Source organism: Schistocerca piceifrons, chromosome 3 (genome assembly GCF_021461385.2).
Source record: "Schistocerca piceifrons isolate TAMUIC-IGC-003096 chromosome 3, iqSchPice1.1, whole genome shotgun sequence".
NCBI lineage: Eukaryota > Metazoa > Arthropoda > Insecta > Orthoptera > Acrididae > Schistocerca > Schistocerca piceifrons.
In genome coordinates, this window is record NC_060140.1 from 82400846 (window position 1) to 82428083 (window position 27238).

At 39.7% G+C, this 27238-nt stretch overlaps 1 protein-coding gene across 3 annotated transcripts in view; it reads left to right on the top strand.

Annotated features, from left to right (window-relative positions):
• LOC124787775 (epidermal growth factor receptor substrate 15-like 1) overlaps nt 1-27238 on the top strand; it is a 177375-nt gene that overhangs the window by 143993 nt on the left and 6144 nt on the right. For all 3 annotated transcript variants that reach the window (XM_047254666.1, XM_047254667.1, XM_047254668.1), the window contains one exon: nt 18691-18984. In XM_047254666.1, the coding sequence (XP_047110622.1) occupies nt 18691-18984 (294 nt within the window). The remainder of the gene's footprint in view (nt 1-18690; nt 18985-27238) is intronic.

A 27238-nucleotide genomic window follows, 5' to 3' on the forward strand; every position in this document is an offset into this window, starting at 1 on the left:
GTGGCCAGTATAAATACGGCCACCTGGCAAACAGTCATTGTCTTCTCATGTCTGATAGCATCAGTTATTATCTCCACTGTACTATGGAATATTTGATAATAACCACACTTGGCACCCGGTTCTTCTCTCTGATCACATTTCAGATTCTCTCTCTCTCTTTGTTCTTGGCCTGTTGTCATCATGGTAAACGTTTCCACTTTGCACCTCATTGTTGCATAGGTTGCTTCGGGCTTGTCCTGCTCTGTCTTGTCCGCCACCAGTTAACCGTGTTCACCTCGATGGTGATCGGTATCATGTTCTCTTCCACAGGCAGCCCTTTTGCCTTACAGCTTCACTCCTTTCTCCTGCATTCTGTTGCATTCACTGATATCTGGCTGCTTGTGTATAAAGCATATTACCCACCTTTTTCATCCTCCATGTTGGTAGGGGCTTTGAACCTTGTTTCATAATGTGTGCCTGGAGGCCAAATTGATCATGTGTAGACAGTTGCATACTGTTTTATGCCACTGTCCCAGTTGCCTCAAAGAAAGCAGTGCACAGTTGTGTTGCATTCTCCTCTCAGTATGTACAGTTTATAAATTGTAGGTAGCTGTCATCAGCTGGTGGTATTGACCATGGGTGATCACTACAAGGCTCATTTGCAATGCTTTGTGTCTCATGCAGTCAATTAAATTTTCACTGTGGTGTACACACAGTTGGTGGGCAAATTTGCGTGCTGACAATCCTTCTGACCACAAAGTGCCAATTTGCACACAGTCTAAGCTTGAAATGACACTTCAAGGCCAAATGATAAAGTGAGCAGTACACACAAGTCACATTGCCTCGTTCACAATTGCCAACACAGAATGCTCTATAGACCTGCACTGTGAAAAGCAGGTTTACTGTTACCTACTTTAGTTAAGTGGCTGTACGAGGTGCATTCAAGTTCTAAGGCCTCCGATTTTTTTTCTAATTAACTACTCACCCGAAATCGATGAAACTGGCGTTACTTCTCGAAGTAATCGCCCTGCAGACGTTACACATTTTTCACAACACTGATGCCATGATTCCATGGCAGCGGCGAAGGCTTCTTTAGGAGTCTGTTTTGACCACTGGAAAATCGCTGAGGCAATAGCAGCACAGCTGGTGAATGTGCGGCCACGGAGAGTGTCTTTCATTGTTGGAAAAAGCCAAAAGTCACTAGGAGCCAAGTCAGGTGAGTAGGGAGCATGAGGAATCACTTCAAAGTTGTTATCACGAAGAAACTGTTGTGTAATGTTAGCTCGATGTGTGGGTGCGTTGTCTTGGTGAAACAGCACACGCGCACCCCTTCCCGGGCGTTTTTGTTGCAGTGCAGGAAGGAATTTGTTCTTCAAAACATTTTCGTGGGATGCACCTGTTACCGTAGTGCCCCTTGGAATGCAATGGGTAAGGATTACGCCCTTGCTGTCCCAGAACATGGACACCATCATTTTTTCAGCACTGGCGGTTACCCGAAATTTTTTTGGTGGCGGTGAATCTGTGTGCTTCCATTGAGCTGACTGGCGCTTTGTTTCTGGATTGAAAAATGGCATCCACGTCTCATCCATTGTCACAACTGACGAAAAGAAAGTCCCATTCATGCTGTCGTTGTGCGTCAACATTGCTTGGCAACATGCCACATGGGCAGCCATGTGGTCGTCCATCAGCATTCGTGGCACCCACCTGGATAACACTTTTCGCATTTTCAGGTCGTCATGCAGGATTGTGTGCACAGAACCCACAGAAATGCCAACTCTGGAGGCAATCCCTCAAAACAATTGTCTCCACTTTCTCGATCATGTCGTCAGACCGGCTTGTGCAAGCCCGAGGTTGTTTCGGTTTGTTGTCACACAATGTTCTGCCTTCATTAAACTGTCGCACCCACGAACGCACTTTCGACACATCCATAACCCCATCACCACATGTCTCCTTCAACTGTCGATGAATTTCAATTGGTTTCACACCACGCAAATTCAGAAAACGAATGATTGCACGCTGTTCAAGTAAGGAAAATGTCGCCATTTTAAGTATTTAAAACAGTTCTCATTCTCGCCGTTGGCGGTAAAATTCCATCTGCCGTACGGTGCTGCCATCTCTGGGACGTATTGACAATGAATGCGGCCTCATTTTAAAACAATGCGCATGTTTCTATCTCTTTCCAGTCCAGAGAAAAAAAATCGGCGGCCTTAGAACTTGAATGCATCTCGTACATAGTGATTTCCTGTGACCAGAACTATTGAGGAAAAGGTTTCAGATCAAAAAAATAAAAATTCTATAAGAGCTGTGAATACAGCAAAATTTTTGCACCAGTTTATAAACAGGGTGTTACTCTGTTGGCAAGCAAAATACCTGGAATGCTTAAGTCAGTTCTGCTGTCAGACAGACAGGTGGCAGACATAGGACAACTACTAAGAATACAATCTTTCCTTGCAGTTAAATGACGATAGAAGTGGATTTCAGCATTGTAAAAATGCAGTATGCCACTTGAGTTGATTAAGTCGCCTCCTGTCAGTTTTATCGAATGAACCATGTCACAAGGTACAGATAAGTTTGAATAATACTAAATCCTAAAGTTACATGGATGTCTCTCAGCTAAAATATTGGTCCACGAAATAATAAGAATCAGGCTACACTCCCATCCAGTCATTGAAAATTTGATCCATTGGGATTGCTTCACTTTCATTAATCATTCTTGCAAACTCTATAAAACAGTAAACGCAGCAGACCTCATTGAAAAATAATTAAGGCAGTTACTGAGGTAAATATTGAGCTTGATGTCAGCCATAGCTAAGCGTTGCCTGGAAAACAGACACAAAATACAGTTTGAAAAGACAAGAGTCTAGAGTCGTGTATCAGCATATTGGCATTCCATTATAAAGAAAGTGGCTGAGATCAGAATAAACAGCAACAATTTTAACAGTAATGTGTGGGGGCAAGCTTTGGATATCAAAAGGAGAATATGTGACACTCGTAGGGAGGTAGGAGTGACCTTCCAGACATGGCACTGGCCCCTCACACCATTTAAGTCACCTGGGCCCACTGCAGGTCAGAGCTGCTATGAGCTGCCCAACTCACCTTCCACACATGCATTGTTTTCGTGCTCTGTTTGTTGCCAGATGCTGCAATCGAGCCTATATAAGCAGAAAACCATGCCAGCCCTGGCAGTCAGTGGTTTTTACAATTTACTACAGTGGTGGACATAGCTATCGAAAGCTCGAGTATTTTATTCAAACTGGGGCAGCTTAAAAACTTAGAAGATTTGATTCAGATGTGCCGCTGTAAAAAACTCCGATGACACAAAGTAATTACTACCAACAAAGAAATCGGATATCAAATACACGGGGAATCATCTTTATTAAAATATTGGTGTGTCTGTCGATAGTGAACTTGCTGCCATTATTTAACATTGCAACTCTTGCAAAACTAATGTACATGGTGATTATTATTTTCATTTCTCATCTTCACCCAAGTATTGACATCAATCCTAAATCGTATCTCCCCATACTTTAATCTCTGTTAATCGTCCTTACTAACTGCAATACATTGAATAACTTTTTTCTTTTTATGATATTCACAGTTAATGTCTAACAAGAATGAATATACCTGGATGGAAAAATATGTAAATTAGATGAAGGGCAACCACTCGCCTATAATGCTTTTGTGTGTGGCGTGCAGAAACACGTAACAGAAGGCAGTATTCACGTTAGCATTTAAGCTCTTGCACTTTCTGTAGTAAAAGTGCACATGTTGACAAACAACCCAACGTACACCCAAACTCACTCTCCTGTGGTTGCGGGGAGACTGATTATTTGGTTTCGGTTATTGAGAACAATTGCCTGGACAGATAGGATGTGCGTAGCAAGGTGGGACACTGGACTCGTGTTCGGGAGGGTGACAGTTCAAACTTGCGTCCAGCCATCCTGACATAGGTTTAGGCAAATGCCGGGATGGTTCCTTTGAAACGGCATGGCTGACTTCCTTCCCCATCCTTCCCTAATCCAATGGAACCAATGACCTTGCTGTTTGTTCCCCTCTCCCAAATCATTCAAACAGCAAGGTAGGTCTTCTGGCAGATGACTCAGCGGCAACACAACAAGACAAAATAAGTTCAGAGGATAGAGAATATAACAAAGAGGGATAAGAAGAGAGGGGAGGAAATCAGAGGAAGATAGAGATGAAGAGGGGGGGAGAGAGAAAGGAAAATGGCGGTTGTGATGGGTGGGGAGAGCATGTGGGGGAGGGGGGGGGAGAAAGAGAGAGAGAGAGAGAGAGAGAGAGAGAGAGAGAGATGCTGTCATTGCAGTACAAGGTGTTGTCCTCCAGTGGTTGGAACGGCATTTCTGGCACCATCTGAGAAAACTGATCCAGCTACTCCAGTGTTATGCCTGCATGAGATTACCTATTGACAAGAAAAAGCCTACCACTCTCTTTGGCAGCACTGGTGCAGACCACACATAATTGAATATTAAGCTTGTTAAGATAAGTAATTAATTCTAGAATAACTATCAATTAAGTTAATATTATACTGTAACAAAGTTAGTTAGAATTTGTTTTATATTATTTATTGAAGGTTTCACTTGTTTCAAAGTATTTCTTGAAAAAAAAAATAAAAAAATACATTACATAAGGGCCAGTTTCCGGGTTATTTAGATGTAGGTTTACATACAAATTTAAGACATTTCTTTAAGTATTAAGTGAAGAATTTAGGTTGTTTTCATTACACATATATTTAGTTGTGCCTTATCTACTCAGAGAATTAAAAGTTTTTAAGTTCTATCATTTATTTCCTTTTAATACGCATAAAGTACGTATCGCACATACACTATGTTAGGCCTAATTTTTCGGGAATACAAATTCTGATTTTTAACATTAGTCTAACTGCATTATGTTATTATATTAATAGTATACATGTATATTAGTGTACCACATAACTTCACTCACTCATGTGATCTGTAGTTAATAGAATATTACTGTTATTGCCTTGATAAATTTTATAAAAATATTGTAATCAACCATGAGTGAGAAGTGTTTGAGCTGCCATAGGAAAGTCAGTTCTGGGGTTCTGTGCAGCTGTTGTGGCAGATGGTTACATTGGGGTGAATGTAGTGGCATGGGAATCGGGGAAGTAAATGGGTCTCTTCCATGGTATTGCAGATTATGTTCAAGGGATAGGAAAATAGCAGAACAGGAAGAGAAGATTAGAGCCCTTCAGGCTGAACTGGATAGTGCTAGGGAGGAACTGATGAGGTTAAGGGGGGAGGAGGGTGAAGACAGGTGGAAAGTGGTAGCAAGGAACAGAGCCACAGAAAGAGAACACTATCTGACAGTTTCATCATTGGTGCAAACAATATATTTGCCTTGCTACCTCAGTCAGCTAAGGAAGAGGCTCAAGTAGATGTAAGTGTAATCAGCACTCAACAGACTTCCACTGGGAAGCCAGCTGTCAAAAAATGTAGAAAGTAGGAGGAAAGTGCTGTTGTTAGATAGTAGCCATGGAAGAGGTGTGTGCCAGATCTTGCAAGAAAAATTAGGTGACAGGTACCAGGTAACAAGTATTTTCAAGCCCAGTGCATGTCTTAGCCAAGTGATAGAGGATGTAGGATCATGGTCTAGGGTTTTACAAAGCAGGATCATGTTGTGGTAGTTAGTGGAGTGGGAAACAGTATTGATAGAGATCAGGGCTACAATATTGAGTATGACCTGGCAAAAATAGCATCTGCAACAAACCATACAGATGTTGGCGTGATTCCTACTTTCATGCAGTAATGATCAGCCCCAATTGAACAGCTCTGTCAGGAGGGTCTATATGGAGTTAGATAAGCTGCTTCGGGCAGCTACTTTGTCAGGCATAGATTTGGTTCCTGTTGATGGTATTGGTAGGTGGAACTTCACAAGACATGGCCTGCAACTCAATAGGAAAGGGAAGGGTAAACTGCCTGGGATGGTAGCAAGATCTTTGGGGGAGGGGGGGGGGGGGTCACTAAAACTCATGGAAGTAGTTTTTTTGGCTAAGATCAGTGTCCAATCATCCTACATTAATTGAAATTAGGCTTAATGAGAAGTTCAGACAGGCCAGTACTAAAGATGTGAAAATATCACAAGATTCTCATAACAGTACAGTGAAACCTAATGTTAGTGTGTCACAAGATTCACATAAAAGCACAGTGAGAAATAATGTTTACATATTGCATCAGAATACCAGAGGATTAAAAAACAAAGTAGATGTGCTTCTTGTTTGCTTAGAAGATTCAGAATCTGAGGGTGGAACAGATGTACTATGCCTGTCTGCACATTATATAGTGACAGGTATGGAAATGGTAAATGTGGGTGGGTATAAGCTTTCAGCACATGTAAGTAGAGACACTATGGAGAGAGGAGGAGTTGTCGTATATGTTAAAATTTGTCATAGTGTGAAAAATTTGGAAAATAAAATTTTTTGCATGGAGCAACATTTAGAAGCATGTGCATGTGAGCTTAAACTAAATAATGGCACTTTTATAATTGTAGCCGTGTATAGGTCCCCATTGGGAAATTTTCAACTATTTTTGAAAAACTTGGATTCTTTGTTGTGCTATCTGTCAGACAGAGGAAAGCAAATTATTGTTTGTGGGGATTTCAATGCAGAGTTCCTGAAAGAGTCTGATAGAAATCTTGACCTTGAAGTATAACTTGGTTCTTTCAATTTGACATCAGTTATTGATTTTCCTACTCGGGTGGTACAGCACAGTGATAGATAAAGTTTTCATTGACCAAGATAAATTTAATCAAAAACTTTTCCTGCTAAGAATAGTATGTCTGATCATGATGCACAGCTAGTTACAGTAATGCAAAACAGTCCTCCAAATTAGTGTGTTCAATTAACGATTTAACAATTCAAAATTTTAGGAAGAATATGCTACAGACTGGGATGAGGTGTACAGGGAACATGATGCTAATTTAAAATTTAACCTATTTCATGATACCTTTGTGAGTATATTTGAAAACAGTTTCTCTAAGAAAACAGTGAAATATAATTGTAAGAAACCATGTAAAAAGCCATGGCTTACTAAAGTGATAAAAATATCTCGTAAACAGAAAAGGGAAATGTATCTTACAACTGGGAGGAGTAATAATTCCAAAACAGTGAAACATTATAAAAACTACTGCACTGTATTAAGAAAAGTTATTAAAAATCCAGAAGTATGTACATTATGTCTGAGATTAGCACGTCTGATAATAAAATTGAAACTATTTGGAATATTGTTAAATGGGAAACAGGGCAACCGAGAGCACAGGAAGACTGTATTTCTGTAAAACACAATGAAAAGTTTGTTAACAAGAAGTCAGAAGTAGAAAACATTTTTAATAATCATCTTTTAAGTGTTGTAGAGAAAATGGAAGGCAGTATATGGAAAAGGCAGTACCTATGCAATTTGATAAAATTGAAATTCAACCCAGCTCTCCTACTGAAATTAGGAAAATAATAAATTCACTCAAAAGTAAAAGCTCACATGGAATTGATGGCATTTCCAACAGAGTACTAAAAGCTTGTTCCCAACAAATAAGTATGATTCTCAGACACATATGTAATAGCTCACTGAAATAGGGCAAGTTTCCAGATAGACTGAAATACGCTATTGTTAAACCATTGCATAAAAAAGGGGATAGATCTGATGCTAACAACTACCAACCAATCTCACTTCTGACAACTTTATCCAAAATTCTGGAAAAAGTAATGTATTCATGAGTAGCATCACATATTTGTAAAAATGAAGTACTAACAAAATGTCAATTTGGTTTTCAGAAAGGCTTCTCAACAGAAAATGCTATAAACACTGTTACTGATCAAATATTAAATGCATTGAATAACCAAATATCACCCCATTGGGATATTTTGTGATCTATCAAAGGCTTTTGATTGTGTGAATCATGAAATTCTTCTAGATGAGCTTAAGTATTGTGGTATGAGTGGAACAGCGCACAAATGTTTTAATTCATACTTAACTGAAAGAATGCAGAAGGTTGAAACTAACAATACAGATAGTCTGCAAAAACCTCCAGAGTCCTCTAACTAGTGATGTGTCAAGAGTGGTTTCCCACAGGGTTCAGTCTTGGGCCCCTTATTGTTCTTGGTATATATTAATGGCTTGCCTCTCTATATTCATGAAGATGCGAAGCTAGTTCTCTTTGCTGATGATACAAGTATAGTAATCACATCCAACAAGCAGGAATCAGCTGAGGAAATTGCAAATAATGTATTTCAGCAAATTATTAAGTGGTTCTCTGCAAATGGACTCGCACTAAATTTTGAGGAAACATGGTTATACAATTCTGTACAGTAATAACACCATTGATCAATACAGACTATGAACAGAAGTCTGGTGCTGAGGCAGGATACTCAAAATTTATGGGTGTGTGCATTGATGAGAAATTGAATTGGAAGAAACACATAGATGATCTGCTGAAACGGTTATGTTCAGCTACTTATGCTATTAGGGTTATTGCAAATTTTGGTGATAAACATACCAGTAAATTAGCCTATTATGCCTATTTTCATTCACTGCTTTCATATGGCATCATATTTTGGGGCAATTTGTCATTAAGAGAGAAAGTATTCGTTTCACAAGAGCATGTAATCAGAATAATAGCTGGAGCCCACCCAAGATCACCTTGCAGACATTTATTTAAAGAACTCTAGATATTCACAGTCCCTTCGCAATACGTATATTCGCCAATGAAATTTGTCATTAATAACCCATCCCAATTGAATAATAACAGTGAAGTGCATAGCTACAACACTAGAAGAAAGGATGATCTTCAGTATTCTGGATAAAATCTCACTTTGACACAGAAAGGGATGAACTATGCTGCCACAAAAATTGATGGTCATTTGCCAAATAGTATTAAAAGTCTGACAGATAGCCAACCAACATGTAAAAGCAAATTAAAAGAATTTCTGAATTACAACTCCTACTCAATAGATGAATTCTTAGATATGTAGTAACTGTAAAAAAAAATATTTATTTTGTGTAAAGAAAACTTATAATAAAGTGACACGTTCCGCATTATTATGAAATGTCGTATTCGTAATCTATGGAACAAGAATTAATGTATGTATGCAACCACTCCATCAATTCCTCAGCTCCGTGACCATGCCTATGTGACCTACTCCACCTTCCATATCCACAAAAAATTTCTCCACCCTCCCTGAAACACAGCTATCCTGAGCACCCATCCAGTAACACTGTTGTCAACTTTCCTGCCAAAACTCTGACCTCTGCAGAAGTCCCCGTACTTTCTAAAGGCCTCGCCATTCACCTAAAATGTAAACTCAACCATGCTGTACTTGTAAAGAACCTTCTTTTTTTTACTTGTTTCCTGTGGTGGAAACATTTCTTCACCACACACCCCACTGACAACAGCAAATCAACAACCCCCCCCCCCCCACCCAACACACACACACACACACACACACACACACACACACACACACACACACACACACACAACCTTGTCTAAAACAGATACAGTGCTCCTACAGAATGAACTTCTGCCTTGATTGACCAACCCCTGCAGACTATTGTCTGTAACCTCCAATCATACATTCATGACACTACTCACCTCCCTTCCACAGTTCCTCTTCCATTACCACCAGACTACTTGCTCACCACTTCTGGGGGGAGGGGGGATGGGAAGTGCTGGGTGATGGGAGAAGGCAGTACACCATCTGTATGATGAAGGAAGGATGTGGACAGGAGAGTGTAGGGAGAAGGAATGAGAAACAAGTTAGTGAAGGTTTAGGTCAGGCGGATAACAAGAGTGCAGCCTATGCTGGAGACACAGTTCGCATCTGCGTACCTCAGAGAAACTTTTGCAGGGAGTGAGTATCCAAATGGCCCTTCTAGTGAAGCAGCTACTGAAATCATTTGTGTTGCGATGTGCAGCATGTTCAGCAACTGGATGGTCAAGTTTGCAGTTTACCATAGATTAGCAGTATCTATTCATGTGAGTAGACAGTTGTTCGCTTGCCAGGCTCACTTAGAATGATCTACAGTAATTACAGCACAGCTGATGTATAATGGGGGTGCCTGGACTGTGGCAGGAAGTGGTCAGTGGGTGTATGGGACAAATCTTGCCCCTGCAGCAGGCACTAGAAAATGACCCTTGTGGTGCAGAATTGGGTTAGGGATGTACAAGGTTAATCTGGATGCTGCGTGCTTGGCAGAACAGTATTTGAGTGATGGTAGGACTTAGGGGCAGGGTATCACTCATCTTGAGGCACAATGAGAGGTAGTCGAAGCCGTGGTGATGATGCAGTTGCCTTTTTCAAGGCCAATGTGATACTGGCTGATGGAGGAGTGCTGTTCAGTGGCCATTTAACAGGTTTACTGGTGTCAGAGGAGGAAATGACATCAAATATCTGTTTATAGATGAGCTGGCTTTTCAATGACTCCTGTTTTCTCACTGCAGAGCATTATCCACAAATGGTGAGGCTATGAGGAGGTGACTTTTGTATGTGGGTCTGGTAACAGCTGTCAGAGTGGAGGTGCTGTGGTGGTTGGTGTGCTTGATATGAACAGATGTATTTTTGGAGCCGTAACCAACTTGACCTCGCATTTTAAAAAGGAAAAAGCAGACTTGTAGGATATCAGCCCCAGCAATTGATCCTGTGCAAAAATTTGGGCCATAATTCTGATAGTAAGCAATTATGACCTCCTTAAAGTACAGCTTTTGTGCACATCAGTTGTTGTCACTCACTCTGCCCCCATTGCAGCCGCCTAATGCCCAAGTGCAAATTACTGTACAGCAGACTGACATAGCCCTCCTATTCATGGGATGTTGAAGGCAGAGGGAGAGGAGGCAGGAGGTGGACATACCTGACATCTTGATTATGTCCCATAAATGTTTGATGGAATTCTTGTCAGGTGACTTGGCTGACTGTCTCATTCACTAGAGTTGTCCAGAATTTTTGTGAAACCAATCAGAAACAGTTGTGGCCCAATGACATGGCACATTGTCACCACAAAAATTCTGTCGTTGTTTGGGAACGTGAGGTCTGTGAGTGGCTGCAAATGATATCCAAGTAGCTGAATATGACAATTTCCAGTTAATGATTGGTTCAGTTGGATCAGAAGACCCAGTCCATTCCAAGTACACACAGCCCACACCATTACGGAGCCACCACCAGCTTGCACAGCAGCTTGTTGAAAACTTAGGTCCACAGCTTTGTGAGAACTGCACCGCACTCAGACCCTACCATCAGCTCTTACCAGGTGAAATGGGGACTCATTTGACCAGGCCACGGTTTTCCATTCGTGTAGGGTCCAACCAATTTGGTCACAAGCCCTGGAGAGGTGCTGCAGGTGATGTCGTGCTATTAGCATAGCCCATTAATGCCAAATTTCACCACACAGTCCTGACGGATACATTTGTTGTACATTCCACGTTGATTTCTGTAGTTATTTCATGCAATGTTGCTAATCTGTTGGCACTGATAACTCTGTGCAAACGCTGCTGCTCTCAGTTGTTAAGTGAAGGCCGTTAGCCACTGCATAGTCCGTAGTGAGAGGTAATGCCTGAAATGTGGTATTCTCGGCACACTTGTGACACTGTAGATCTTGGAATATTGAACTTCCGAAATGGAATGTCGCATGCATCGAGCTCCAACTACTGTTCTGTGTTCAAAGTCTGTTAATTCCCGTCATGCTGCCATTATCACGTCGGACACCTTTTCACATGGATCATGTTAATACAAGTGACAGCATCGCTGATGCGCTTCTGTTTTATACCTTGTGTACATGATACTACCACCTTCTATATATGTGCATTTCTCTGTCCTGTGCCTTTATCACCTCCATGTATGTCAACCTTACAAACTTATACAATCAGTTTTTATTGTAACAGTATTCTCAAACTGATATCCTGCAGCTGTAAGTACATCTCAAAATCAAAATGAATTTATTTAGTCAATCGTAGGGCGCCCCCGTCGGGCAGACCGTTCGCCAGGTGCCGGTCTTTAAATTTGACGCCACTTCGGCGACCTGCAGTCGATGAGGATGATAGGATGATGATGATGATGATGATGATGACAACACAACACCCAGTCCCTGGGCGGAGAAAATTTCCCAACCCAGCCAGAAATCGAACCCGCGCACAGAGGATTGACAATCCGTCACTTTGACCAGTCAGCTACCGGGGGCAGACATCAAAATGAATAAACCTGAGCAACTGAAGAATTATTATGTAACGAAATTAATGATTTTCAATTTACAATTTAATCATGCCAGACATGTTGAACAGTGCATCCACGCAAATTTACTTCACTTTAACAGTGCTGGCTTTAGTATACAAAGAAAATAACACAAAACAGCAATGTTAATAGTCCAATAGTGCTACACTACATCTTTAATGACATACTAATCCATTCACACTGTGTTTGTTAATTACAACATAAAAATGTTTAGAGCAAAGATATCTATGGTACCAGCTACAGATTAGAAACTGTGCACTTTGACATGAGGAATAAAGCATGTCAGCAATGTAAAAACACTATTTCACAAACAGCTTGCTCACTCTACTGTACTGTACTTCACACTCGACATTGGGCAACTGCAGTGGGGTGGAGCAGCTGACAGTCAGTGCACACAAAAGTTTTAAAAGGTCATAATTGGATACTGTCAGAATTATGGCCCAAATTTTGCAAGGGGTCGATTGCTAGAGCTGTTAACTTGCAAGTTTGCCTTTTTCTCTGTAAAATATGAGGTTAAGTTGGTGATTATTCCTTGTGGGAGGTGGAGATTCTCATTTAGAAGGTGGCTTGTTGAATTGAGATATACTGTGTGAGGTGGATGTGAAAGCAAATATTGAGGAAAAAGCTAAAATTGTCCCTGCCATGTGTCCAGATCATGAAAATATCAGCAATGACTCAGCCAGAGAATGTGTTTTAGTTTTTGACTGAATAGGAAGAATTCCTCCAGGTACCTCATAAATAAATTGGCATAGGATGATACCATGCGAGTACCCATGGCAGCACCACAGATTTGTGTGTAGATTTTGACTTCGAAAATGAGATAATTGTGGGTCAGCATATGATTGGCTAGGATTTTTAGCAAAGAGGTAATGAATTAGGAAAGAGGTGGTGGCTTTGGTATCGTGAGGACACTGGAAAAAGTAATATTTCATGGCCACAAGGCCAAGGGCACAGGGGATGTTGGTGTTTAGGGATGACTCATCCACAGTGATCGACAACGAGTCTGGTGGTAATGGGACACAAACTGTGGAAAGACAGTGAAGGAAGTGAGCAGTGTCTTGACTGTAGTGTTGGGGGGGGGGGGGGGGCTATGGACAATAGTTTGGAGACATTGTTCAACAAAGGTAGAGATTTGTTCTGTAAGAGCATCCTACCCAGCCACAATGGTGTGACATGTGGGGTTGGTTTTGGACTACTGGGGAAATGTAAGGGGTTGCTAGTGTGAGGACGGAGGAGGATTTAGATGTCAGGTTTTGGGATGAACCTAAGGCCTTAAGGAGCTGATGGAGGTCCTATTCCACTTCTGCGATGCAGATCATGGTCGTAAGGTTAGTATGCAGAGGTTTTGGAAAGTTGGCGGAGATCCTCAGCCATGTAGTTACTGCAATTCATGACCACTGTGATGTAGCTTTTGTCTGCTGGAAGGGTGATAAGGTCTGGATTGGTTTTGAGGTTACAGATAGCTGCATGTTCCGTAGGAGTGATGTTGGATTCACTGTGGAGGAATCTAGGAAAGGAAAGTGAGGCCAATTTAAAAGTGAGGAATTCCTGAAAGATAGCCTGGGGATGACTGGGTGAAAAAGGACGAGGATCTCAGCTGTAGGGAGATAGGAACTGTTTTAAACAAGGTTCTTTGTGGTGGTTTGGTTGGCTATAGTCAGTGGAGTATGTAGCAAAGTAATGTTTTCACTACAGGACATGAGTAAAGGAGAGGAGGTCTGTTTCAAGTCCAGCATGGTTGAACTTAGGTTTGATGCTAAGGGTGAGGCCTTTAGAAAGTACTGATAGGTCAGAGTTTTGGGAGAAAGGTTGACAACAGTGTTATTGGATGGGTGCTCAGGAGCAATATGTATCGTGGAGGGTGGAGGAAGTTTTTGTGGATACGGAAGGTGGAGTAAGTCAGGAAGGCATGATCAGGAGCTGTGAGGGATTGATGTAGTGGTTGGATCAGAATAGCAGGCTCGTTCTTGGCTGTAGGTAATCTCATGCAGGCATAACACTGGAGTGGCTGGAACAGCTTTCTCAGATGGTGCTGGGAATGCTGTTCCAACTATTGAAGGACAATGGTTTGTATTGTCATGATAGCATCTCTCCTGCTTTCTCTTTCTCTCTCCCTTCACCCCCTTCCCCCTCTTTCTCCATATCTCTCTTTTTTGTTATATGCTCTAGCCTCTGAACTCATTTTGTCTTGTTGTGCTGCCACCGAGTCATCTGAATAAAGACCTACCTCAAAGTATCCTGCTAGTCCCACCTTGGTTCATGTGTCTTTCCCTACCCCTCCCCACTCCCATCTGCTCAGGTAATTGTCCTCAATAACCGATAGCCAATAATCAGTCCTATTGCAACCATAGGAATGTGCATTTGAGTGTATGTTGGGTTGTTTGTGAATATGTTTACTTTTACTAGAGAAAGTGCAAGAGCTCAAATGCTAATGTGAATACTGCTTTCTGTTACTTGTTTCTGTGTACCACACGAGTGCATTATAGGTGAGTGGTTGCCTTTCCTTTATTTTACATAGTTTTCCACTGATAATGTCGCTGCAGTTTGCAGAATGAAAATGAGTTGCAGAATATATCTACCACAGCTATTATCCGGCTCCTGTCAATCTTCCATCACTTGTACTGTTCTTCATATTCATTAACTGATAATATCATTTCACTGACCTCCGTAAATCATTTTTTGCGACAGTGTCACAGCGCTGGACCCAATTCTATCCAATGTTACACACAAAACTCATCTGTTGGCTCATGATTTTCGAGTGTAAAGATCATGGAGATATCTGTGGTGATCTGGCATTAACATATAATAAATGTTAGTGCCTCCATACAAATTATGGGCTGGTGTACCAGAGCTGATTGCATTACGTACCCAGAGGCACACCTCACTCCATCACATCAGTGCTGGGGCAGAATGATCATTATGAATACAAGATGACAACATTCGTTGGGGTGTACACGACCCGGGAGATCCAGGAAAAACCCGGGAATTTTTTCGTGCGGGAGAAAACTGGGCAAAACCCGGGAATTTTTTAGAATTCTAGGAAATTTTCATTGTTTTAGTTATCAGTTAAATTTTGTGATTGTGGCCGGTAAGAACCAATACTCTAGCAAAGGATATTACTGTATCCCACTTCTGCAGAATAATACTGCAGCAACAAAACATGGACGAGAGAAAAAAAGAAAAAAAAAATACTTAAGTCACAAAGGAAAAGCGCCATATACAACAAAACACAGTGCTCATACAAGTGTCTGCCAACAGCAAAGTGTGTCAAAGACTTTAGGAAGAATTTGCAATGCTTTCTAACAGGCTGGCCTGTGTGGCCGGGCAGTTCTAGGCGCTTCGGTCTGGAACCGCGCGACCTCTACGGTTGCAGGTTCGAATCCTGCCTCAGGCATGAATGTGTGTGATGTTCTAAGGTTAGTTAGGTTTAAGTAGTTCTAAGCTCTAGGGGACTGATGACCTCAGATGTTAAGTCCCATAGTGCTCAGAGCCATTTTGAGCTTCCTAACAACAAATTGCCTCCGATGAGCGTGACGTGACAGCTGTTTACATTAGATTCATTTGAGCAGTCGCGGGCAGCTCTTGCACATGCGCAGTTGAGTCGCAAATGAGTAGTACCTTCTCCTGCTTCTGGCTACAGATGTGTGGCTGGGCGCCACTATCTAATATTGTCCCGGTTCAGAAATATCGTAGATCCGGGGCTGACGCACAGAGCAATCTGAGTTGTAGTGGGGAGGTGGGTAGTCTCCACATGACCTGTGTTTACGTTTAGTGATTGTGCTGTTTCCTCTTCATTAATTGTTCTCACATTAAATGAAAACAAAACAGATTTCTGTGGCCAGGAGCTACCAAATGAATTAAAATATGTTCACATAATTACGGAAGGCTAAAATATGTTGTTAGTTTCAGGTTTTATTTCCACCTTTGACAGTCAAGCATTAATCGCCTTGCAGAACAATGAAGTTATTTTTGTCGGTTTGCTAAAGAGATTTGGCTTTTATTAATCTTTTGCGCTGAGGCAGTCAATTTATTTGAAACGAAGAGTTTAATTTCACACTGTTGACTAGTTTCAACTGTTCGCTGCATTTCAAGTGCACGTTTTCCATCTTCTAGCTCGTATGGCTTTATACCATAATAAAGAACCAAATGTGAGGTAATACAGTACTGGTACTCAAGAAAATTTACATCCAAATATGGACATATGAATGTGCACTTTAAGCCGAATTATGCAATTTTTGTATGGTTCATGAAATTCCGATGCTCTTGACGTATCCTCTGATGTCTTGTTTCTTTTATGACATAATGCAAGATCTTTTAATGTTTTACATGAACGAACATATGGGCTTCCTGTGTCATTGTAGCTGCGCAAGCGCAGTGATGGCTGTTATCTGGTGCTGTGTGGAAACTGCTGAAACGAACCAATTTCTAACAGGTCACGGGAAAATATTGCAAATGGTGATTTGAAAAGCGTTACTTTCAAAGTAAATTTCCTTTTGCAAAAGATGAACTATATGCGAGAATGTACGATGAATTTCTTAAATCACTGAATGTTTGACTGTCATTTAAAAATCAAATCTTTGAGGATGACCATCTAGAAGAATTTCGAGCCCAGAAGATCAGACATTTACGTCATTATTAAAAAATTTTCTGCCACATTTGTGTGCTGTATCTTAAAGTGTAACACGCGCAAAAAGAGCAACATTATATGTGGAAGCTTAGCTTCTTGCACCTTATTAATCTTAGAGACCAATATTATATGTGAAAGTTTGTTTTCCTTATATATGTGTATATTAATTTAAACCATTAACATTTCTTATTTGTGTGTTCGCACTACTTGAGAGTGATCTTGCTATTTGTTGACTACATCACGTGTCCTATGCTGTCATCAGCTGGCGAGATCACGTGACATGAGCTATGACTAGCTTACAAAAGTATGTTGCAATCTCTATTTCAATGCTTCGGAAATTAACGTGCGATGTTTGGTGGAATTCGAATTTATACCTTCGTAACACGAAAAAATACAGCGTACATGTTGCTGCACATCAAAGGTCTTTCCAAAACGTGTTTTTTCCCCCTGAGTTTCGTTTTCTAAAGTGCTGGAAAATTTTGCGTTGGTGTAGAAAACAGTAAACATCGTAAGGTTTGTTAAGTTTTACAGTGCTGAGGAAAAATATACTGTCACCTAACATGGGAAAAGTGTATTTTCACCCGGGAGAAAGTGTATTTTCAACCGGGAAATCCGCGAAAAATCCAGGAATTTTTTTTTTTCCTTGTCCATGTATACACCCTGTTTATTCTCCTTGGACCCTACACACACAAATACATCAGTAGTACACAGAACCTGGACTTGTATGAGGAAATGTGATGCCACTCATGGGTTCAGAATTGTTCGGTTCACATCTGTCAGTGTGTCTGTTCTGCTGTTATGTTAAGGGAACCTTCAATGAAGGTCATTTTACTGACAGCCAGTAGTGCTAAGGTCATTGTCACACTGTCTGTTTAGATACTATGGTCATTTTAGTGACAGTCAATGGTGCTAAGGACATTGTCACACTGGCTGTGCAGGTACTTGAATTGTTGCAAAGAAGCCTATTACGTCTTTAAAGCTATGTGATATGCCTTTTTGATCCTGTGCAGCCAAACAAATGGTAGGTATGTATTTTTGGGCACTAGTCTCATGGACCCATTGAAATCCTGCATGACATTTAGTATGGCGATTCTGAACCTATCTTTCCATATTTGTATGACAGTCATTGAATTCTGACCACTGTGAACAGCAGTATAGTGGAACAATGAACTGCAGTCTCGATAGGCCGTGATCCTGCTACTGTCAAATTCCAATATGTGCTGGTAGCCATTTCTCCTAAATGCACCACCTTCTCACAAACAACAAACATTTTTGGATGCAATACCTGCTGCCTACTCTCTTTATATAAGAATGTTGATATTGTTACTGCTATGTACTTTGTGCAGTTGTGTTGAAATACATGCAGTTTATATGCAGATCCAAGGATGTGTTAAACTTCATATCAGTGTGATGTTTGTTGTATGTTGTCTTCACGGTATTGCAATTTTAATGAACAACAGTGTATAAAGTTTCCCAGTAGCAACTTGTGATTTGTAACGTGTTGCCCACCTTAGTGAAATGTCATCCTGCCCTTTGTTCATTTTCTTTAATATGGCATGTTTATAGTCCAAAAAACTGGTAGCTTCTGTTTCGACAATTAAGGTTATTTGAGTATCTTAATATTTTATGTTGTCTGTCTTGCATAGCATATTTAGTGCAGAATTTGATTTCTTCTCCATTTCAGCTATAGGCATTTTTGTAAGTTTACAAGAAGTGATTCATATTTTGAATTGTGAAGAATATGTATTTGTTATGGAAATTTATAAGTTGTTTTGTAAAATACATAGTAGTTCTTTTGAATTTGATGAATAACAGTAAGATGTTAACTGTCCAGATGTCGGGCAAGGATCCATTTGGTTGCGATCCATTTGCACTGCAGCCATCTCCGAGTGGGCCACCACCTCGCCCTGAAAGCCCGAGTCCTGCTCTTCCTCCAAAGAAGAGTAAACAGCCTCCTCCTCGGCCAGCACCGCCACGGCCGCTGCAGCAGCCAGGTGGCCGCGCAGCACCTGTTCCCCCCACACCTAGCCCTGACCCTGGTCGTGACCCTTTCTCTTCACCTGACCCATTTGCTGTACCAAATTCATCTTCTGGATCGTTTGCAAATTTTGCAGACTTTGATGCTAAGGTGAGTGTTGAGAGTGGTAGCTGTTACATATATTTATTAATAACAGTTATAAGTTGAATATATAATTCTTAATTAAGGTAGCAGAAGTTTTTTTAAGTTTTCTGCTTTTTTTCTATATTTATTTAATAAATATTTCTCTAGGTTTTTTCCTGAGCATATCAAGAGGTGTACGTTCTCTTAGCCTCAGGGGATAGAGTTTGATTTAAAAAACACAGAATTAGGGTAAAGATGCTAACATTTCTGATAGGCTAGAAGCTGAGTATGGTGCACATTTTAAAAGTAAGAGTTAATGGTCATTATCACTGAAGAAAGTGTAAGTGAAGAATGTGCATCTTTGTATCATTTTTCAACTAAGTCACCAGTTCGTTGGGAAATGTTTTTGATAGCATGGAACACATGATCTTAAAATCTATTCTTCATTGTATTTTTCATTCATTCATTTCTTTGACTGAAAGAGAGCACTTTGTGAATTAGTATCTGTAGTGTGCACAGCTCATATTAATTCATTGTGTTGCTCATGGTTCTTTACAAAATGCCACTTGATATTAATGTAAATCACTGATCATTATGTGAGTATATTCACTGTTTCTTTCACATTATCATGATTGGTTAGGTCATTCTTCTGAAAGTTATGCCTACTGTTCACAGCTGTAAAGAATGTGTGTGACAGGAATACGAGTGTGGGTCATGACATAACATCTTTGGCACACTGATGGTTCTGGAATAATAACCACCAAATTCTTAATCTGCTTGATTGAGATATAGGTAGCTGATTCGTAAATACTTTATTAAGTTAGTAGTGCGCTTGCAGCTGCTGAAATGTTTTTTCATCATGACGCATTTCATATTGTTCAATTGAAACATCATTAGGAGGGTTTTCTGGTCTGTTTCTAACTCGCAATCAGACCTTGATGTCTATATGTGTGTTGCACAAAAATTTTCATCTTAGGCACTGATGCTGCTGCTAAAACTTGGGCAAGAAAATCAGTGTCAAGGGTAAAATTCATGTGAAATGTGCAGGTAGGCAACACATCCCTTTGTAAGTGAGAAAGAGAAGGAAGTACATCAGGGCTGACAAGTTTTAAGTGCGTAATATCAAACATGGATGCACAAAAAATGTGTTTTTAACAGCTATATATTTCCCAAAACATATTATCTGTCTTGATTAGGTTTTCATCAAACTTTTCCCAGTTAGCTGTGGTCACAGATGCAATCCTGTTCCCTGTTGCTTTTGCAGCTTTTCTAGAGATAGGTTCCTTGCTCTGATTTGCTAACACAGGTCTTAATCTTCACCAGGCCATTTTAATTGGCATTCAGTTCAAACATACATGGGGGTAACCAGAGGACTGTGTGCTCTTGACTTTTTTAAACTTTTTAATCAGTTCACAGTTTGAACTTCATTTTTTTACTGTGTGATATATTGTTATTTTGAAGCCAATTCATCATATTGATTTTAACAGCATATTGTCAAGGTACTTGGTATTCTTTGCATATTATGATAAGGAGTGTCATCAACAATTATAATACTACCTTTGGGTAGTCTGAGGAGCAATTTTCTCTGTACCCACTTATGAAAATTGGTAGCATTCATTTGCTGGTGATAATCTCCACTTGCTTTTCCAGCTCTAGAAATCAGTTCTGCTTCATTGACTAATTTGCTCATTTAACCTGTGTTAACAAGGATAATTCTATTTGGTGACCTGGTATTTGTAATGAGACCCATAGCATTTTTGCTCTGCTAGCATTTTCGAAGTGTAAGATTATTGTCTGCTCAAGATTCCTGTTAATAAACAGTGTTTCTGTCCTGTGAATGGAAGGTTCTGGTGCTCATTAATTATTTTGCTTGCCAAATGACAAAATTCGCTTTTCAGTCAGAAATTTCCTATTGGTTGGACATATTTTCCATTTGAATCCCATTGCATGCAGTTGTGTCAGTAGTGCTCCAACAGACCATGGAAATTCAATTATTTTCCTGATTGCTGTGAAAAGCTTGGGTACAGTAGGAACAGTCATCTCCATGAGGTAGAAATATCTTACAGTATCTTGTATTACATTCTTCTTAAAATTATCATAGTGAAACTTTAAATAGTTCTCACTGACATGCCAGCATAGTTGGCAGCTCAAAGACTACTTGGTTTCACACCAGATTTGAAATTTACTGCCCTGTTTTCCTTATTACCTGATTTTATAATATTCCTTTCTATTTTCCTGCCCTCTAATGAATTTTCTGTCCCTTGTTGAACTCTAAAGATAGTAAAGACACTGAAGAAATAATGTCGGTGACTACCAATTCACCAGTCACTGAATGAAACACTATTCTTTGCACATGACAAACAAGGACAAAACAAAACACCAAAACATCACAGATATATAAATAATCATAAAATACAACACATTCATGAAAGATACTACACTCTGAACAGTGACTCTGAACAGTGAAAAATACTTCACTGTACTGGTACGGCAACCTCTTTTCAGATGGGCAATTCCACTGACCATTGGCAGCCACAAGGCTGAATGGAGAGAGGGAAAGGGCTGTTACTCCTTACCCTTGCTCATCTCTTGCAAGCTTTCTTGTGTGCTGTGTACTGTACTGCATCTCTCCTTATGCTTTGAGTATGATCTGTCGTAAACTCTTGATACCACTATCATTCTTTTCTTCTCATTGCAGGGAACCATATGCCTCACTCAGTTATTTGTTAATATCATGAAACTATTTACCTAATGTGTTATAAAGTTTGATCATAGTTGATTTTTGAACAAGACAGTATAGTTACATGTTTCATTATTGAAATACATTGTCCAAAAGCAAGCTACATTGAGCTGTAGATGAAAGAAAGATTACATGGTTAATAAGCCCCTTGAATATACTGAGCATGTGCAGTCGAGTCAGTTGTGTTATTCAGACATTACTTTTGATATGAACTTTATATTTCTGATATCTGAACATAGAAGCGTAATGTTAAGGAACACTTTTATTACAATTCTGAGTGGGAAGAGGGTGGGGTTACGGCTTTCTTTTTTACAACCCTTGCACATGATTTTTCATTAAATGCTAGTTTTTGTTTTATATTTCATGTTTAATTCACAACCATTTGAATAAAAACTTCTTACAATTTGTTTTAATGTTATAGGAATATCACGTAAATCTTTGTTGCAATTCCTGTACTACTCAAATGTTTGATTTTTTAACAGTTTGTATTAGTAATGGATTGTAAGGAGAAAAAGCCAATTTCACAACACGAAAATGAGTCTGAGAAAACTTCTGCTTCCTTACATGTTTCTAACTGGAAACTTCAATAACAATAATCTAGCATGAGACCCAGATGTTCATATTTTACATTTTTCCCCTTGATGTCTGAGAGATCCTCATATTATCATAGTAATTGTGGTAATGCAAATTACAATAATTCTTGTAAATTTTGGCTGTTCAACACTGCCTAGTATCTTTATTAGATAATTTTTTCCCCTTTTCTTTTGTTATGTATTACTTGTTTTATGTGCACATATATTTTCTAATTTACATATTTTGTTGTTTTTAGTCCTTTGCTTGAATCAGTTTTCTAGATGCTTTGTGCAATCTTATCACTGCATTAAGCTAAACTGTTGCATGTAACCTAGTGATTTAAATGTTCATCACTGTTTGTATAAATCTGTTTATAATGGAAGCCTAATTTGAGTAACCTGTTCATGTTTAACACATTAAAAAGTCAGTGTTTGAATAAGGAAACGAGGAGAAGGTTTACATTTGCAAATGGGCCTAAGATATAGCCCTATTATGTACACCGGATTTTTTCTCACACTTGCTATTAAAACTGCTAAATAGTTAAGTGTCAATAAAAATTGGCAGCTGATTTCAAATGAACAAGTTTTGTCGTTTTGTATGTGTCTCTCACAGTTCACTCTCATATGCCTAAAATTTATTAAGATGCTGAACTGTATTTGAGTTGAATCTTAGATCTTCTGACTGTAGCAATCCTCCACTGAATTACTTGTAGTCAGGTTTTTACCCACTTGTTTAATTAGCAGTAAATTTCCTTCCAGTGTGTGAGCGCCCTAATCAGTTTCTTACTTATATGCCTGTCATTTTCACTGTCAGTGTTATACTTGGGAGATAGACTTGCAGGCTTTGTTCATGTTTCAGTGACCACCCTTTGTGTGTCTTTGAAAGCAGGGATCCTGATTTGATTGCATGAATCGTGATGATAAATTTTAAAAAAATATCAACTTAAAGGTGTATGTGCAGCAATGAGGTGGAAGGCTATTGACACACAATTTTTGTTAGTTGGCAACCACAGTGCCAACAGCTGCACACCAGTTGTATCAGTCTGATCCAGATAAGTTGGGGTTCTATGTGGATTGAGCTTTCTACACCCAGCTACCCCTTGTATCTATGTAAATAGCTCAAACCTCTCTCTGTCTAACCCCTTCAATGACATGGCTGGACCAGTGGTTGATATTAACTCCCAAACAACCAAGAGAACTTGACAGGCTGCTCTTGAAGGCCAATGAACAACTGAAAATGAAAATGTTGACAGTAACGATATAAATCCCTTCTAAAATGTTTACATTGTGTTGAAAATAGGAGAAAGGACTTTAGAAATGGTATTGCTTAGACTCAATCAGTACAAATTTAAAAATCTGTCAGTTGATTCTGTAGTGAAGTGCAGAATATAGAAATAGTTAACAGCCATACAAGCAGAACAACTGCTTAAATTTCAAAAGATGGTGAATAGCCAGTTGTTGTTGAATAACATGTTGGGAGCTAAAGAACCTGTAGCCCTTTTTGTAATATTTAGTTCAGATGTATTGCGAGATCACATTCTTATAGACTTCCTCTGTAGTATGAGACAGAAGACAATTTCACAGCTCGTGCAAATAAGCTATTTTAATTATTATCTTCAAATGTGGGAAGAACTTTACTTGTTGGGGATAGCTACTGTGTCATTGCCCTCACTAACTACTTGGAAAAATCTTAGATCTGAGTTCAACTATCATCTTATCTCACTAGTTACTTTTGGAGTGGGTTCAGGAGATATTGTTCCAAAATTGATGATGGATGGATGGATGGTGCTATACAACAAACTTCCTTTCTTCACACTTTGGGCCCTGAGCCATAGTGCATGAAGCTCTACCATGAGGCCTAGCTGTTTTTAGCATATTTTAATTTACTATAACTCTTAAATATTTTTTGTTATAGTAATGATGTCACCCTTATTGAAAAGCCTGAACTTTCTAATTTGAGGCTATGTATAATACTTTGTTCTTTTAATTAATATTTGCTTTCATGGAACTTTCAATTATAGCATTGTTTTTAAAAAGAGGAAAAGTTGGTCAAGACTATACGCAGTTAATGCTCAGAAGGAAAACTACATTATTTTACACAAGAATTTTAATAATTATTTATACTGCTTGTTTTATATACAGGAGCCTCCTCTGGCTTTATTTTGAGATGCAATTTTTGTCTTTGTATGATAAATTTTGAAAATGGTAGTTCGCACAATGCCACTTTGCATCCACTACACTGTTAGCTTGTGTCTTATGCCACACTTTCTCAGTAAGCTTTTTACCTCTCAGAGAACACAGTACACATTTTTTTTCTGTTTCTTGCCTATTTCTGTCTCAAGCTTTTCCAGAAAATGGTTTCCAGTTGATAGTCTGGAGAGTCCCAATGCACCAGGTTGTGGTTTGAGATCTCTGCTGCCTGCAAGACCTGCACAGATAGTTCTCATAAACTGTGTTGTTGGGAGGCATTTTCCAGTTACCTTGTACAATATACTTGAATTTATTATCACCATTAGTATTATGTGGAATGACAACTTTCTCCACCACTTTACAGTTCGATGCTCAAAAGCCCCATAAGATAATTGTTGGTCTAATAAGTCGACACCCATCTTGTTTTTATTATAGTCTGGTTGTGACTTCTCTTGCCTCTCTTATCTGTATACATCACAATCTCAGCAGTGTGCCTTGTACTTATCATGTGCACATTTCTTTTGTCCTTCCAACAGAATGCCAAGATATTTCCTTTACACCTAAAAATTAGTTCACCTCGCTGAAGTTTTGGATCTTTTATAGCAGAAGGTAATCCCTGCCTAGATTTTCTTGTAGTTCCCTCAAGAGCAGTTTTTTGCAGCTTCCAGTTCTTAAGCAAGGGCTGGACTGGTGTAGAATCTGTCTGTAAACATAGTGTAAACTTTTCCTGACAGATTCCCAGGCAATGTCTTTAAGAGTGTCATTATGTCATACATCTCACCTACATAATCAGAAGAATTCCAGACATAACCTGTCTCTGACTCTGAGATGTACAGTTTTATACCATATTTATTTGGCTTCTGTGGCATGTACTGCATGAAATACACACAGCCTCGAAATTTGCACATGCCTTCATCAGTTGTAATGTTTTGAGAGGGTGTGTATGCTTGCTGGAAATTAGCAGACACCATATCCAGGACAGGTCTCACCTTGTGCAGTGGGTCATAGCCAGCTTCTCCTTTTTTCTTAGCTGCTGAACTGTCACTGATGTGAAAGTTTCTCAAAATAGAAAGAAACCTGTCACAGCTCAGGATGTTTGGACAGAAATTACATGACACAACAGGATTCTTGGACCAGTGCTCTCGTATACGGGGTCTCATACTTACACACACATGGACTCCAATTGCCAGAAACTTTATTATTTCTATGAGAGTAACTCCTTTCCACTCTGATAGCGAGCATATAGGGGAAAGGGAATTTCCTTATCCAACCCATGAACCATGGACCTTGCCGTTGGTGGGGAGGCTTGTGTGCCTCAACGACACAGATAGCCATACCATAGGAGCAACCACAATGCAGGGGTATCTGTTGAGAGGCAACGTGTGGTTCCTGAAGAGGGGCAGCAGCCTTTTCAGTAGTTGCAGGGGCAACAGTCTTGATGATTGACTGATCTGGCCTTGTAACACTAACCAAAACTGCCTTGCTGTGCTGGTACTGCGAACGGCTGAAAGCAAGGGGAAACAACAGCCGTAATTTTTCCCGAGGGCATGCAGCTTTACTGTATGATTAAATGATGATGGCGTCCTCTTGGGTAAAATATTCCGGAGGTAAAATAGTCCCCCACTCGGATCTCTGGGCGGGGACTACTCAGGAGGACGTCGTAATCAGGAGAAAGAAAACTGGCGTTCTACAGATCGGACCGTGGAATGTCAGATCCCTTAATCGGGCAGGTAGGATAGAAAATTTAAAAAGGGAAATGGATAGGTTAAAGATAGATATAGTGGGAATTGGTGAAGTTCGGTGGCAGGAGGAACAATACTTTTGGTCAGGTGAATACAGGGTTATAAATACAAAATCAAATAGGGGTAATGCAGGAGTAGGTTTAATGATGAATAAAAAAAATAGGAGTGCGGGTAAGCTGCTACAAACAGCATAGTGAACGCATTATTGTGGCCAAGATAGACACGAAGCCCACACCTACTACAGTAGTACAAGTTTATATGCCAACTAGCTCTGCAGATGATGAAGAAATTGATGAAATGTATGATGAGATAAAAGAAATTATTCAGGTAGTGAAGGAAGACGAAAATTTAATAGTCATGGGTGACTGGAATTCGACAGTAGGAAAAGGAAGAGAAGGAAACGTAATAGGTGAATATGGATTGGGGCTAGGAAATGAAAGTGGAAGCCGCCTGGTAGAATTTTGCACAGAACATAACTTAATCATAGCTAACACTTGGTTCAAGAATCATGAAAGAAGGTTTTTAAATTGTAAGACATTTCCAGGGGCAGATGTGGACTCTGACCACAATCTATTGGTTATGAACTGTAGATTAAAACCGAAGAAACTGCAAAAAGGTGGGAATTTAAGGAGATGGGACCTGGATAAACTGAAAGAACCAGAGGTTGTACAGAGTTTCAGGGAGAGCATAAGGGAACAATTGACAGGAATGGGGGAAAGAAATACAGTAGAAGAAGAATGGGTAGCTTTGAGGAATGAAATAGTGAAGGCAGCAGAGGATCAAGTAGGTAAAACGACAAGGGCTAGTAGAAATCCTTGACTAACAGAAGAGATACTGAATTTAATTGATGAAAGGAGAAAATACAAAAATGCAGTAAGTGAAGCAGGCAAAAAGGAATACAAACGTCTCAAAAATGAGATTGACAGGAAGTGCAAAATGGCTAAGCAGGGATGGCTAGAGGACAAATGCGAGGATGTAGAGGCTTATCTCACAAGGGGTAAGATAGATACTGCCTACAGGAAAATTAAAGAGACCTT